This window comes from Diaphorina citri, unplaced genomic scaffold (assembly GCF_000475195.1).
Source record: "Diaphorina citri unplaced genomic scaffold, Diaci psyllid genome assembly version 1.1 scaffold2917, whole genome shotgun sequence".
In the NCBI taxonomy this organism is placed as follows: domain Eukaryota; kingdom Metazoa; phylum Arthropoda; class Insecta; order Hemiptera; family Psyllidae; genus Diaphorina; species Diaphorina citri.
This window is the reverse complement of record NW_007380330.1, coordinates 4,725-19,126: the sequence shown is the minus strand read 5'-3', so window position 1 is coordinate 19,126 and position 14,402 is coordinate 4,725. Positions and strand designations below refer to the sequence as shown.

General features: G+C 37.2%; 2 protein-coding genes across 3 annotated transcripts in view; both read right to left on the bottom strand.

Annotated features, from left to right (window-relative positions):
• LOC103519742 (endoplasmic reticulum resident protein 44-like) overlaps positions 1-5,704 on the bottom strand; it is a 12,419-nt gene extending 6,715 nt beyond the window's left edge. Inside the window, exons 1-3 of the mRNA XM_026831130.1 lie at positions 5,260-5,704; positions 1,440-1,595; positions 594-778 (exon numbers count right to left, since the gene is read on the bottom strand). Of these exons, the coding sequence (XP_026686931.1) occupies positions 594-778; positions 1,440-1,595; positions 5,260-5,383 (465 nt within the window). The 5' untranslated portion in view covers positions 5,384-5,704. The remainder of the gene's footprint in view (positions 1-593; positions 779-1,439; positions 1,596-5,259) is intronic.
• An 873-nt stretch (positions 5,705-6,577) lies between these two features.
• On the bottom strand, positions 6,578-7,751 carry LOC103519739 (A-kinase anchor protein 14-like). Of its 2 annotated transcripts, XM_026831129.1 has the most exons (3): positions 7,697-7,751; positions 7,005-7,607; positions 6,578-6,876 (listed from the first exon to the last, which is right to left on the bottom strand). In XM_026831129.1, exons 1-3 carry the CDS (start codon positions 7,748-7,750, stop codon positions 6,760-6,762), a joined length of 774 nt encoding a protein of 257 aa, XP_026686930.1. In that variant the 5' UTR covers position 7,751; the 3' UTR covers positions 6,578-6,759. The 2 variants fall into 2 exon arrangements, with proteins under 2 accessions (XP_026686930.1, XP_008483049.2); XM_008484827.3 differs by lacking the exon at positions 7,697-7,751 and having other exon boundaries at positions 7,005-7,663.
• Positions 7,752-14,402: the final 6,651 nt, after the last annotated feature.

Sequence of the window (14,402 nt, the reverse complement as noted above, 5' to 3'; positions counted from 1 at the left end):
GTTCATTTCCCTCTTTCAAAACCTATTAAAAAAAAAAAAAAAAAAAAAAAAAAATTGTAGCCAGCAATGATAGCACGTTGGATGCGTCAGTTCTTCATGGATCACTGATGTTAAGCAGTGGCGCGGGGTTGATATCTGGATGGGTGACCATCTGGACAATCTCGTGCTGCTGGTTTTTCCTGTTCCCTTCAGACTTGGTAAGGTCAAAGTGAGGAGGCGGGTTGTCTGTCGTCGAGTGGACGGTGGAATCCCCGTCTCTAAAAATCTTAGCAGTTCTACAGTGAAGTTAAAACCCTTAAAAAAAAAAAAAAACCTCACTAATGTCAGGGAATTATTTACCTCCACTCTTATTCTCCTTTCTCTTCGCCTTTTCCCGTGTACAGACGAGGTCGGCGTTTTTCGTCAGCAGGTGATTGCTTTGGGTTGAGATTTGGGTTTTGCTACATTTTTTACGAGTGGATGCCCTTCGCACTTAACCTTTGCTATTTCTTTAGCAAGGGAAATTCAGGCTGGTATACTCCCTGCTTAAAGTCCCCCAGCCAGACTAAGCTGGTCTACTCCCTGTTAAACGTCCCCCCGCCAGAATTATTTACCTCCACGTTCACAAGGTTTTCTTCCTCAGGAATCTCGATGGTTGGATCCATCAGCTCTTCTCTGACATATTTGACCAAAGCCTCCACGGTTCTCTCTCGTCTGTACTCTAACTTCTCTATGGAACCATGCCTCATTATCTTTACCGTGGGGTATTTCACTATGTTGTAGTCCTCACACACGCTTTCTGCAAAGACATTTTTAAGGGATTGTTTAGGTTTTCGTAGGGCGAGTGTTTTGATTGTCATTATCTTTACCGTGGGGTATTTCACTATGTTGTAGTCCTCACACACGCTTTCTGCAAAGACATTTTTAAGGGATTGTTTAGGTTTCGTAGGGCGAGTGTTTTGATTTATTTGGTTCTGAAGTTAGAGAGTTTGTAGATGTGTTCATTTTCTTTCTTAATTTTTCAACTATCTCAACTATTTAGCATCCATATTTTAGAGACGGTCTCACCACAAAATATGGTTTTCCTTCCTATCTGGACTAATGATTTATCATTTATATTTTAGCGATGGTCTCACTGCAAAATATGTGTGGTTCTTAACCAAGCATTTTCCCAGAGTAAATCATATAAAAAGGAACTCAATTTTTCCAAAAACTTCATTTTCTTTCTTAATTTTTCAACTATCTCAACTATTTAGCATCCATATTTTAGAGACGGTCTCACCACAAAATATGGTTTTCCTTACTATCTGGACTAATGATTTATCATATATATTTTAGCGATGGTCTCACTGCAAAATATGTATGGTTCTTAACCAAGCATTTTCCCAGAGTACGAGTAAATCATTTAAAAAGGAACTCAATTTTTCCAAAAATAATTTGGAATAATAACTTGTACATACCATAATCATCGCAGTTGATTTTGGTGATGGCAAATTTCCTAGGCTCAGGTAGTAGGTTTATCAGGGTGACCAGAACTTCGTCAAATGTGGGCAACATAGCCACACTGAAGCGGCACCATTTGACGTAGAACAAGATGAGCACGAAATCATAGTTGTCTGAAAAAATGAAAGTAAGAAGATAGCTAAAACAAGTATTGCCTACTATGAGGGCATTTTTTGTCTGAATCCCATGAATCCATCGAATCTGGATTCATTTAAAAGAGAGAAAAAATCTTTTGAAAATCCGAATCCAGTGAATCCAATGGGTCCACTCGGGGGACTGGATTCATTTGGTTCACCAGTAGTAGAAGATAGGGATTCCAAAGAGAGAATTAAAAATATCTCGTTGTAAAAAAGTGAAAGAGAATGCAAAGGATCCAGATTCTCGGATTCAAACCGGATCACAAAACCATAATATTTTCATAATTATCAAGAAGAGAGGAATACCATGAATGTATGGGGAACGATGAATGAAAATATTGGGAATACGTAGTGGAGAAGGAGAAATAGAAGAAGAAGGAGAAGGGAAAGAAGAAGGAGACGAAGCAGATGAAGAGAAAGAGGAAGAAGAAGAAACGTAGTGGAGAAGGAGAAATAGAAGAAGAAGGAGAAGGGAAAGAAGAAGGAGACGAAGCAGATGAAGAGAAAGAGGAAGAAGAAGAAAAAGAAGAAGGAGACGAAGGGGAAGAAGAGAAAGAAGGAAGAATAAGGAGGAGGAGGAGGAGGAGGAGGAGGAGGAGGAAGAATGTCAGGTTTTTTTTCTTTTGAAAAACATATGCGGACGGTTAGGGGCATGATTTTTATGTTCTTGTACATATTCACGTCCTATACAAAATGTGTATGCAGAGCTTTTGCCGGCACTCTGTGTGTTGTGGTTTTTTATATTTTTCCCGAAACATTTCAAAGGTTGCCCACATGTGTACAAAATGTTGTATACAAGTACATTGTAAAACTGTACACTCAGGTACACCGGCACTCTGTGTGTTGTGGTTTTTTATATTTTTCCCGAAACATTTCAAAGGTTGCCCACATGTGTACAAAATGTTGTATACAAGTAGGTACATTGTAAAACTGTACACTCAGGTACGCCGCCAGTACATTACAAACTTGTAACTTGTACATACTGATGTAAAAACGAATGTAATGTACCCAAATACCCATCTATTACTTAAAGTGTACAATTGCATAAAGAATATAATATACCTACAGGGTGGATTTTTATCAGTTCATTTGTTTTAACCATTTCCTAAAATATGATTAGATATTTATCTTGTGATCGTATGCAATTTGAACTCGTAAATTGTGATTTTTTTGTGAAAATATGTTTTTTTTTTTTTTTTTTTTTTTAATTTTTGGTTTTGGAAAATGAATTTTTTTAAGTCACCCATCCATTTATTGGCCTTGCTCGGCGTAGCCTAACATAGGTGACGCTAAAACCGGTCTTAAAATAACGACTGAAGTGTTATCTAAAACTTTCTCGCTTTGAGTTCTTAGGTTGTCGTGACAAATTTCAAGATCAGAGCTCATTTGTGTGAGAAAATGTGAAAAAAATCCCCCAAACACCAGTTTTTTTTACTTTCCTTATCCTATAGGAAGGAAAGTAATGTAATCGGGTCAAATTTTCGATGTTCAGTTTTTAGTGCCAAAACACGTTTTGAGGTCCCTAGAGCCTAAATCCGAAGTTTCAGCCATTGGTCCGTGTGTGTGTCTGTGTGTCTGTCTGTCTGTAAACAAAATATCTCGAGAACGGTAAGAGCTAGAGAGTTGAAATTTGGTATGTAGATGTCAAATGTGACAAGGATGCGACACGAAATTTTGGTTAAGACTGGTGCAACGGTTGGCGGCATTTTACCGCTTTTTGACGGTTTTCGGTGTAATTTAACAATATCTTGGGAATGGTATAAGCTTGAGACTTGAAATTTGGTATGTAGTTCACAAATGTGATAAGGATGCAACACAAAACGTTTGGTTGAGATGTTTGCTGCGCTTGGCGGTATTTTGACCGCTTTTGACAGATTTCGACCGTTTTTTGGCGGTTTTCAGCTATAGCGACAAAACGGTTAGAGATATTGTAAAAGTTAGGGTAAAAGAACACTCAAATAAGCATCATTCAATAGGATAAGGAAAGTCGTGTGATGTTCACACCAGATTTTTTACTTTCTATTACTACAGTTTAGCGGAGCTATACTAGTAATGAAAGTATTGCAATCGGTCCAAATTTTCAAAATCGGGAAATGGTTGGAAATATCCGTTTTGGGATCCCCTGATGTCAAAAAAGTGATTTTTAGCCCATGGTCTGTACGTATGTATGTACGCACGTACGTACGTACGTACGTACGTACGTACGTTACGTACGTACGTACGTTACGTACGTACGTACGTTACGTACGTACGTACGTTACGTACGTACGTACGTTACGTACGTACGTACGTTACGTACGTACGTACGTTACGTACGTACGTACGTTACGTACGTACGTACGTTACGTACGTACGTACGTTACGTACGTACGTACGTTACGTACGTACGTACGTTACGTACGTACGTACGTTACGTACGTACGTACGTTACGTACGTACGTACGTTACGTACGTACGTACGTTACGTACAGACCATGGGCTAAAAATCACTTTTTTGACATCAGGGGATCCCAAAACGGATATTTCCAACCATTTCCCGATTTTGAAAATTTGGACCGATTGCAATACTTTCATTACTAGTATAGCTCCGCTATACTGTAGTAATAGAAAGTAAAAATATTCTGAGCTTTTTAGCTCCTCGTCTTTTGTCTTTTAATATTGTGTATTTATTTTGTTTTAAAAGAAAAAGCTGGAAGACAGACGGATGCTATTTCAAGCATATGTTCTGTTCACACACAGACTCCTGCTCTTTCATCTGAATGAAATCCCATTATACCATCATCTTCTCTAATATTATTGTCTTATTCTTTTCGACTTATGAAACTCTCTTAAGTTACTCAGGGCCGTATTTAGGAGCTTCATTTTTCTCCTCTACTGTACGTCAGACTCCGAAAAATTGGGGTCGAGGGGGCCCGGCCACCCCCCTCCCCTACCTTCGACCTTATTTTTTCTCCTGTACTGTAGGCCAGACTTCGAAAATTTGTAGCATCCACCCCGCCCTCCCCCCCCCGTCCATTAGTGTTTAGACCCTCGGCAAAATCCTGGATACGGCCCTGAAGTTACTCTCTCTTTCCTGTTGGAATCATCTCTAGTTGCTGCTGCTAGATTTAGCAGCGAGTATTAGCAAGGAAGATGTGCTAAGAGGATTTTAGGCAATGCCTAATACCTACTTGAAGGTGTAAGTAAAATTTTGATGTTTTACAAAGTAGATATCTATAGGTATACCTTGTATGTATCTACCTATGAATAATGCGTAAATTATGTATGTATGGGCGATTTTAATTTGATGAAAATGTTTATTTTCATTCGATTGAAGTAGTTTTTTTCAAGATGTGCTAAGAGGATTTTAGGCAACGCCTAATACCTACCTGAAGGTGTAAGTAAAGTTTTGATGTTTTACAAGTAGATATCTATAGGTATACCTTGTATGTATCTACCTATGAATAATGCGTAAATTATGTATGTATGTATGGACAATTTCAATTTGACGAAAAAATTCATTTTCATTCGATTGAAGTAGTTTTTTTCATTTTTTTATAAATATAATTAGGTAATTTGTGATTACTATACTTTGAAGGATCAAATGAGGTCATTTCAAAGTGCCCTAAGAGAAAGAACACTGAACAACACTCTCTCTTACCTCTGACGTAATCAACATTATCCGTATCCAGCTCAATGACTTGGGAGTTATTCACCGATCCTACAACCACATCACTCAACACCAGGATCAACACTGAAAAGGCTGCCAGTCTACATGGCAACATTACTAGGAACTTTGGATGACCCTAGGAACTGTAAAACGGGACTTTTCAGTCCTGTCCGGACCAAATAAATGAAACGAGACGTCTACAGGGACTTTTCAGTCCTAGCAAGGCACTACAGACAAACGAAACAAGAAGTCTACACTGTCAGGGGTTTTTCAGTCCCTATCAAGGCACTATAGACAGACAAAACAAGATCTCTACACTGTCTACAAGGGACTTTTCAGTCCTATTCGGGTAACAAAACAATGTGTCTACACTTGATTGGAAGCACACTATCGTCGTATGTACACCTAGGCATGCTAGACTGAAATACAATTTGGTACTCCACAGTGCCTAAGCGGCACATATGGAAAAACACTTGTATCAGAAAATACATAGGTAATAATTCCATTGGCCATGGCTGCCTGTGTTCTTGTGCACACACTAATTTGTCATCTTTGGGGTTTTCTCCCCTCACGAGTCTCTATCTCCTCATTAATCTTTCGTTGATGTTTAGTACTTACCTACATACGGTAAGGTATTATTTAATTCATTATTATACTTTATATCCTTTCGATGTAGTCCTGATCACCTAATGAGTAATGTCAGACATATCCAAGGCTTTCCTCATTCACTAAGTTAACTATCAAGTCTTGATCCTTGGTTGGAAAAGCAATACTCTTGTTTACTTATTTTTACGAGTTATCTAATACTTGTATGTGAAAATACTTCTCCATCCACTTAGATATGGTGGCCTGGATGTACAACGTATATATCTATATCTTGAAGTAATTCTACAATATTTGTAACAAAAGTGGGTAGGCCCAGTCTAAAATATCAAGTTGGGTATCCCTGCAATATCATCTTGTCAGTTATGTAGAAGGGAAAAAAAGGTTTCCACAAACAAAGAATAATTGAATGGAAGCAATTTATAACACATGCCTACCTACTTGTACATTACACTGAAGAGTATTTCAGAAGATATATATCTTGAAATAATTCTACAAGATTTGTAACAAAGGTGGGTAGGCCCAGTCTAAAATATCAAGTTGGGTATCCCTGCAATATCATCTTGTCAGTTATGTAGAAGGGAAAAGGTTTCCACAAACAAAGAATAATTGAATGGAAGCAATTTATAACACATGCCTACTTGTACATTACACTGAAGAGTATTTCAGAAGATATGCCTAACCCATGTTCGAAAATTTATGGGTTAACAATTGTAAAATGCAATTTATTACCAAACCACGAAATATGTCAGTTATCTCGGGAGGAAAAAATTAAAACGTCCGTGTTTACGGGAGATTTTGGAAATATTTTTCATATGGATATTGAACCTACTCATGTAGGTACGATTTTTCAAACCTTTATTTTTCATACAAGTTTTCTTGCGGGATTTAGAATTGAATTTGTTTCATGAGTTCGTATTTGGCTTCCAGGACATGAGTTAGCCATTTCTCATGAAACACAGGGACATCATGGACGGAATGTTGCCGTGTACTCCCCTCTATGATATAAGTCACTGTGACATGATAGTTAGGCGGTAGATACTTGGATATCTGATAAATGAAGTACACACTCACAGAACAGGATGGTATGGGGTGTTGCAGGGTTGGGATACACCATTACTCCCCTCTATGATATAAGTCACTGTGACATGATAGTTAGGCGGTAGATACTTGGATATCTGATAAATGAAGTACACACTCACAGAGCAGGATGGTATGGGGTGTTGCAGGGTTGGGATACACCACTGGACTTCATACACATAATATCGGCTGGACGCATCCTGTCTGATATCAAGAAGATCAATACTGAATCCCCATTTCTTATTCAACTCCCACGTTTGAATATAATCTCGGATTCTTTGGCCACCTACAGTCAAGTTGAATTCTCTTTTGGTTGGCCACTCGACATTCGTCTTGGATCTTGCGAGTTCAGCCATGTTCATTGTAGTAGGAGGTTTAATTTTTCCTTTGTTGACTGTCTCCTCCGCTTTGCTGACAACATAATTCACGACAGCTTCGGCTATTGCGAGGTTTTGTCGCAACATGTCTTCGTCAGTTTGGAATCTCTGAGTGTTGATTACCTCACATATGGTTTCTTCATGGAGTGGTTCCTCTACCAGGAGATCCTGCAAAAGCTTTCGCAAATCATCCTCTTCTGGCAATAGTGGTGATGGATTTTCCTTTCTACACTCTTTCAAAGCTTTCTTCCACAGTTTGCTTTTCATGATTGATCTCAAATCAGTGAACTGTATGTGTTCACTAGAGGTGGAATGTCTATGTGATGAAATCATAGGTTGGACAGTTTGCTTTTCATGATTGATCTCAAATCAGTGAACTGTATGTGTTCACTAGAGGTGGAATGTCTATGTGATGAAATCATAGGTTGGGTTTCATGATTGATCTCAAATCAGTGAACTGTATGTGTTCACTAGAGGTGGAATGTCTATGTGATGAAATCATAGGTTGGAAGGATATATTTGATCTTGTAAGTTCTTCCATTCCTATGTCTGACTCTGTAGATGGAAATGAGAATTCACTGTTTGTTGAGGACAAAGATTGACTATGTTCTGATCTTGAAGTATTGCTGTCGAGTTGTCCCAGATCAACTCTTTTGGCCATCGCCCGTAAACGAATATTCGGGACATGTTTTGAGGGACCCAATGACATTCTTATTGAAAAGGATAAAATAATAAACTAGTATCAAACTGGAAGTTCAATTAGAAAGATATTAAAACCCAGCAAATCCATTTTACCAACTGGAAACTTCACTGGCCTGCTCCTTAGATCTTATTAGAAGTGGTCTCAATTTATTCAAAAGGCCTCAACAAATACAAGTTTAGAAAGAGAGTGTAAATATCTGAAGTACCTACCTTTACTACATGAGTGCTGGGTAGATGTACAATAATAAAATAACTTGCCAGTTTGGTAACTAATAAAGCTTACATAATATTTTTTTCCACAAACAACAGAGAAAAAAGTTTTTTTGTGTGGATTTTTTGGGTAACAAGTCAGGGAGAAAAAATATACGAGTATACACTTTACACTTATCCGAAAAGCTTTCAGAAGTTTGGCCGCATTTTCGATTTAGGACGAAAACACATTTTTTTTTTTTTTTATTTGTATTTCCATGTAACATTGTAACATAAGCAAACGTACATTTGTATAAATAAATGCTTTATTGAATTGAATTAAATTGCCAATTTTTTTATTAAATTTTTTTCGTAGATCGTAGATAAATAAATATAATTAGGTAATTTGTGATTACTATACTTTGAAGGATCAAATGAGGTCATTTCAAAGTGCCCTAAGAGAAAGAACACTGAACAACACTCTTACCTCTGACGTAATCAACATTATCCGTATCCAGCTCAATGACTTGGGAGTTATTCACCGATCCTACAACCACATCACTCAACACCAGGATCAAGACTGAAAAGGCTGCCAGTCTACATGGCAACATTACTAGGAACTTTGGATGACACTAGAACCTATGTACCTACTTGACAGAGGTTCCAATAAATTTAATATTTTTTTTTTTTTTAATTATTTTTATTTGTATTTCCATGTAACATTGTAACATAAGCAAACGTACATTTGTATAAATAAATGCTTTATTGAATTGAATTAAATTGCCAATTTTTTTATTAAATTTTTTTCGTAGATCGTAGATAAATAAATATAATTAGGTAATTTGTGATTACTATACTTTGAAGGATCAAATGAGGTCATTTCAAAGTGCCCTAAGAGAAAGAACACTGAACAACACTCTTACCTCTGACGTAATCAACATTATCCGTATCCAGCTCAATGACTTGGGAGTTATTCACCGATCCTACAACCACATCACTCAACACCAGGATCAACACTGAAAAGGCTGCCAGTCTACATGGCAACATTACTAGGAACTTTGGATGACACTAGGAAGAACCGAAGCCCAAACGTAAAAAAACTTTACGTCCTGAATATCCAATAAAACGAAGAGGAAAAAAATGAAACCGTACCTAGGTATAGGGTCCTGTCCGGACCAAATAAATGAAACGAGACGTCTACAGGGACTTTTCAGTCCTAGCAAGGCACTACAGACAAACGAAACAAGAAGTTTACACTGTCAGGGGTTTTTCAGTCCCTATCAAGGCACTATAGACAAACGAAACAAGAAGTCTACACTGTCAGGGACTTTTTAGTCCTATCAAGACAGTTCAGTCCTAGCAAGGCACTACAGACAAACGAAACAAGAAGTCTACACTGTCAGGGGTTTTTCAGTCCCTATCAAGGCACTACAGACAGACAAAACAAGATCTCTACACTGTCTACAAGGGACTTTTCAGTCCTATTCGGGTAACAAAACAATGTGTCTACACTTGATTGGAAGCACACTATCGTCGTATGTACACCTAGGCATGGCGGGGTTGATATCTGGATGGGTGACCATCTGGACAATCTCGTGCTGCTGGTTTTTCCTGTTCCCTTCAGACTTGGTAAGGTCAAAGTGAGGAGGCGGGTTGTCTGTCGTCGAATGGACGGTGGAATCCCCGTCTCTAAAAATCTTAGCAGTTCTACAGTGAAGTTAAAACCCTTAAAAAAAAAAAAACCTCAATTATTTACCTCCACTCTTATTCTCCTTTCTCTTCTCTTCGAGGTCGGCGTTTTTCGTCAGCAGGTGATTGCTTTGGGTTGAGATTTGGGTATAGACAGACAAAACAAGATCTCTACACTGTCTACAAGGGACTTTTCAGTCCTATTCGGGTAACAAAACAATGTGTCTACACTTGATAACTACGTTGGAAGCACACTATTGTCGTATGTACACCTAGGCATGCTAGACTGAAATACAATTTGGTACTCCACAGTACCTAAGCGGCACATATGGAAAAACACTTGTATCAGAAAATACATAATAATTCCATTGGCCATGGCTGCCTGTGTTCTTGATGTGCACACACTAATTTGTCATCTTTGGGGTTTTCTCCCCTCACGAGTCTCTATCTCCTCATTAATCTATCGTTACCTAGGCATGCTAGACTGAAATACAATTTGGTACTCCACAGTGCCTAAGCGGCACATATGGAAAAACACTTGTATCAGAAAATACATAGGTAATAATTCCATTGGCCATGGCTGCCTGTGTTCTTGTGCACACACTAATTTGTCATCTTTGGGGTTTTCTCCCCTCACGAGTCTCTATCTCCTCATTAATCTTTCGTTGATGTTTAGTACTTACCTACATACGGTAAGGTATTATTTAATTCATTATTATACTTTATATCATTTCGATGTAGTCCTGATCACCTAATGAGTAATGTCAGACATATCCAAGGCTTTCCTCATTCACTAAGTTAACTATCAAGTCTTGATCCTTGGTTGGAAAAGCAACCTAATGAGTAATGTCAGACATATCCAAGGCTTTCCTCATTCACTAAGTTAACTATCAAGTCTTGATCCTTGGTTGGAAAAGCAATACCTACTCTTGTTTACTTATTTTTACGAGTTATCTAATACTTGTATGTGAAAATACTTCTCCATCCACTTAGATATGGTGGCCTGGATGTACAACGTATATATCTATATCTTGAAACTTGTATGTGAAAATACTTCTCCATCCACTTAGATATGGTGGCCTGGATGTACAACGTATATATCTATATCTTGAAGAGTCTGAAGGGAACAGGAAAAACCAGCAGCACGAGATTGTCCAGATGGTCACCCATCCAGATATCAACCAAGTGCAACTTTACTTTACTTTACCTGTGGATAGAGAGAAACTTTACCTGTGGATAGAGAGAAAGGGAGATAGAGAGAAACTTTACCTGTGGATAGACAGAAAGGGAGTATCTAGCACCAAAATATATGCTTCCTTCCATCCTTCCTCCTAATTCTTCTTTTGTAAAGGCCCCTCAACGTCTAACAAACAATAGAGAGAAAGGGAGATAGAGAGAAACTTTACCTGTGGATAGACAGAAAGGGAGTATCTAGCACCAAAATATATGCTTCCTTCCATCATTCCTCCTAATTCTTCTTTGTAGAGGCCCCTCAACGTCTAACGATCCATTTAATTTTCAGTCGGATAAGAGAAGGGTGATAGGACTTCTATCGAATAGCAGACCTGAAGAGATTGACATCTTCAGAAAGGCAGCCACGCACTTCAAAACCCTGTGCAAATTCATCCTACATGTCAAGTGAGTTCCAAGTAACTAGTATCTAGGCTACTTGAGTAACAAGTACATATTGAATAACACTTTTGTTACTCAAGTATGCACACTCATTTTTGTTACTTAAGTTTTGACAATAAAAAATTTACGAACACTTTCATCAGGTGGATTGAATTTAATTTGAGGTGAAAGGACTTTCAGGTTCAGTGTCATAAAATGAGTATTTTCTACTTTCTCTCTAATTTGGGTATGTAGGTATGTACCTACTAATTTACCAATAGGTATCAAATTATATTGTATATATAAAAAAAAAAGAAATTGAGCCTTAGATACTCTTTTGGGCTTGTCATAGATTGTCATAAAATGAGTATTTTCTACTTTCTCTCTAATTTGGGTATGTAGGTATGTACCTACTAATTTACCAATAGGTATCAAATTATATATATATATAAAAAAAAAGAAATTGAGCCTTAGATACTCTTTTGGGCTTGTCATAAACCAACTATAGAAACACAGGATAATGAAATCATAATTAACTCAATAACCAAATGGTGCGTAGTAATAAGTTAATGTGAAGGCACGATGCTTTTTATACTAGCAAAATAACTACTTGGGAAAAAAATTGCAAATTTTACATCAACTATAGAAACACAGGATAATGAAATCATAATTAACTCAATAACCAAATGGTGCGTAGTAATAAGTTAATGTGAAGGCACGATGATTTTTTTACTAGCAAAATAGGTAACTACTTGGGAAAAAAATTGCAAATTTTATGAGAAAACTATTTCGCTGGAATGTTCTCATATTTTCGAAGATATTAAAATTGTATTTATTACAATATTATGATGTGAGCCCGTTCCTCCTCCCTCACTGTTAATAAAAACGCGTAAAACTAAACATTCTTTCCCGAAAGTATTTCCAGATTTCGTAGTCTGTGTTCTTATTCTACGAAAATGTAGATAATATATTTTCTGGTATGTAGGTCTGTACGAATGTTCGAAATTACGAGTATGCTACGAATACATAACACAACCCTCATAATGTAATAAAAACGCGTAAAACTAAACATTCTTTCCCGAAAGTATTTCCAGATTTCGTAGTCTGTGTTCTTATTCTACGAAAATGTAGATAGTATACATATTTTGTATTTTCTGGTATGTAGGTCTGTACGAATGTTCGAAATTACGAGTATGCTACGAATACATAACACAACCCTCGTAATGTACCAACGAAGGTCTCGAATGAATTGCAAAAGGCTAACTAAAAGTGGCGGAAAATGGACTAAAATAAACTCCAATAAAGGTTGACATTCTGGAAAATAGAGATGAGTGGGATGAATTCTATCCGAGATATCGAACGACTAAAATAAACTCCAATAAAGGTTGACATTCTGGTAAATAGAGATGAGTGGGATGAATTCCATCCGAGATATCGAATATATACTTACAATAATTATTGATTAAAGAAATTTCCCAGATAATAATTATGGGGCTCTAAGCGCTAAAGGGCTAAGTGGTAGAGAACACCTCAGGGAGATAGCTTCACCATCCTTTCGGAACATTACATGTATGAGAGGATTTCAATGATTGCATCGAACCTAACAATGTTGACAAAGCTTTGTGCTATTTCGCAAGTTTGACTCACCTCTCTCACCCATATCAAACCTAGAGTGAATTTCATAGCTCGTATTCGTGTTAAGAGCACTTGAAGATTCAACAGTGTAGCACGCATGCAAAGTACCTTCTAAAGAGGGGGGATGCTGTGGCCCAATTTACATACACTTCGCATTAACGATAATTTTAATTCTCCCCTATTATTAGCAGATCTGGAATATCATACGGTTCAATGGCGTATAATACTGGAATGGTGTCTCTATGCTGTTCAACCCACCCGTACACTTTGCGAGTAACATGAATGTCATCATTTTATCTGAAGATAACAGTTATGCTTGTGATAATTTTCTAATGAACCCCATGACCCTAGAGAGAACTAGGGGTAGAAGTAACCGTACTAATGGATACCTATATAAATATTTTGGATACCTACATATGTGTTTCACGTACCTAAGTTTTAGAGAAATCGTTACAAAAGTTCAAAGTCACAAAAAAATATGGATGGATATTTTTCACTGGACAGAATTTTTGAACATTCCGAGAAACTATCGCCTGACAAGTGTCAGAGCACACTTGAATTTTTGATGAATTTACAGCCAGATTTGTAACAGATACTCAGATAGTATGTAGTGACTTACTCATTTTATCTGAAGATAACAGTTATGCTTGTGATAATTTTCTAATGAACCCCATGACCCTAGAGAGAACTAGGGGTAGAAGTAACCGTCCTAATGGATACCTATGTGTTTCACGTACCTAAGTTTTAGAGAAATCGTTACCTACAAAAGTTCAAAGTCACAAAAAAAAATATGGATGGATATTTTTCACTGGACAGAATTTTTGAACATTCCGAGAAACTATCTCCTGACTCCTGACAAGTGTCAGAGCACACTTGAATTTTTGATGAATTTACAGCCAGATTAGTAACAGATACTCAGATAGTATGTAGTGACTTACTACGTTACGTAGGCTTCTGAATGAACCATTAATCTACCAATTCTATTCTCTCATCTTATCTGTAAAGGAAGGATACAGAATTAGACTATCTCCTAGGAAACAAATTGCAGATAAAAAAATCTCGAGACATTAAATATCACCCAAATTTAACAAAATCATTGACTAATCTTTATTATAAAATGAGTGTGTATACTGTATACAAAATCTACCAATTCTATTCTCTCATCTTATCTGTAAAGGAAGGATACAGAATTAGACTATCTCCTAGGAAACAAATTGCAGATAAAAAAAAATCTCGAGACATTAAATA

Coding starts and splice junctions, on each gene's coding strand:
- LOC103519739 (XM_026831129.1), bottom strand. CDS start 7,750: ATGATTTCATCACATAGACATTCCACCTCTAGTGAACACATACAGTTC. Junction 7,608..7,696: donor AACACATACAGTTCACTGAT/TTGAGATCAATC, acceptor CAGTTCACTGAT/TTGAGATCAATCATGAAAAG. Junction 6,877..7,004: donor ATCATGTCACAGTGACTTAT/ATCATAGAGGGG, acceptor ACAGTGACTTAT/ATCATAGAGGGGAGTACACG.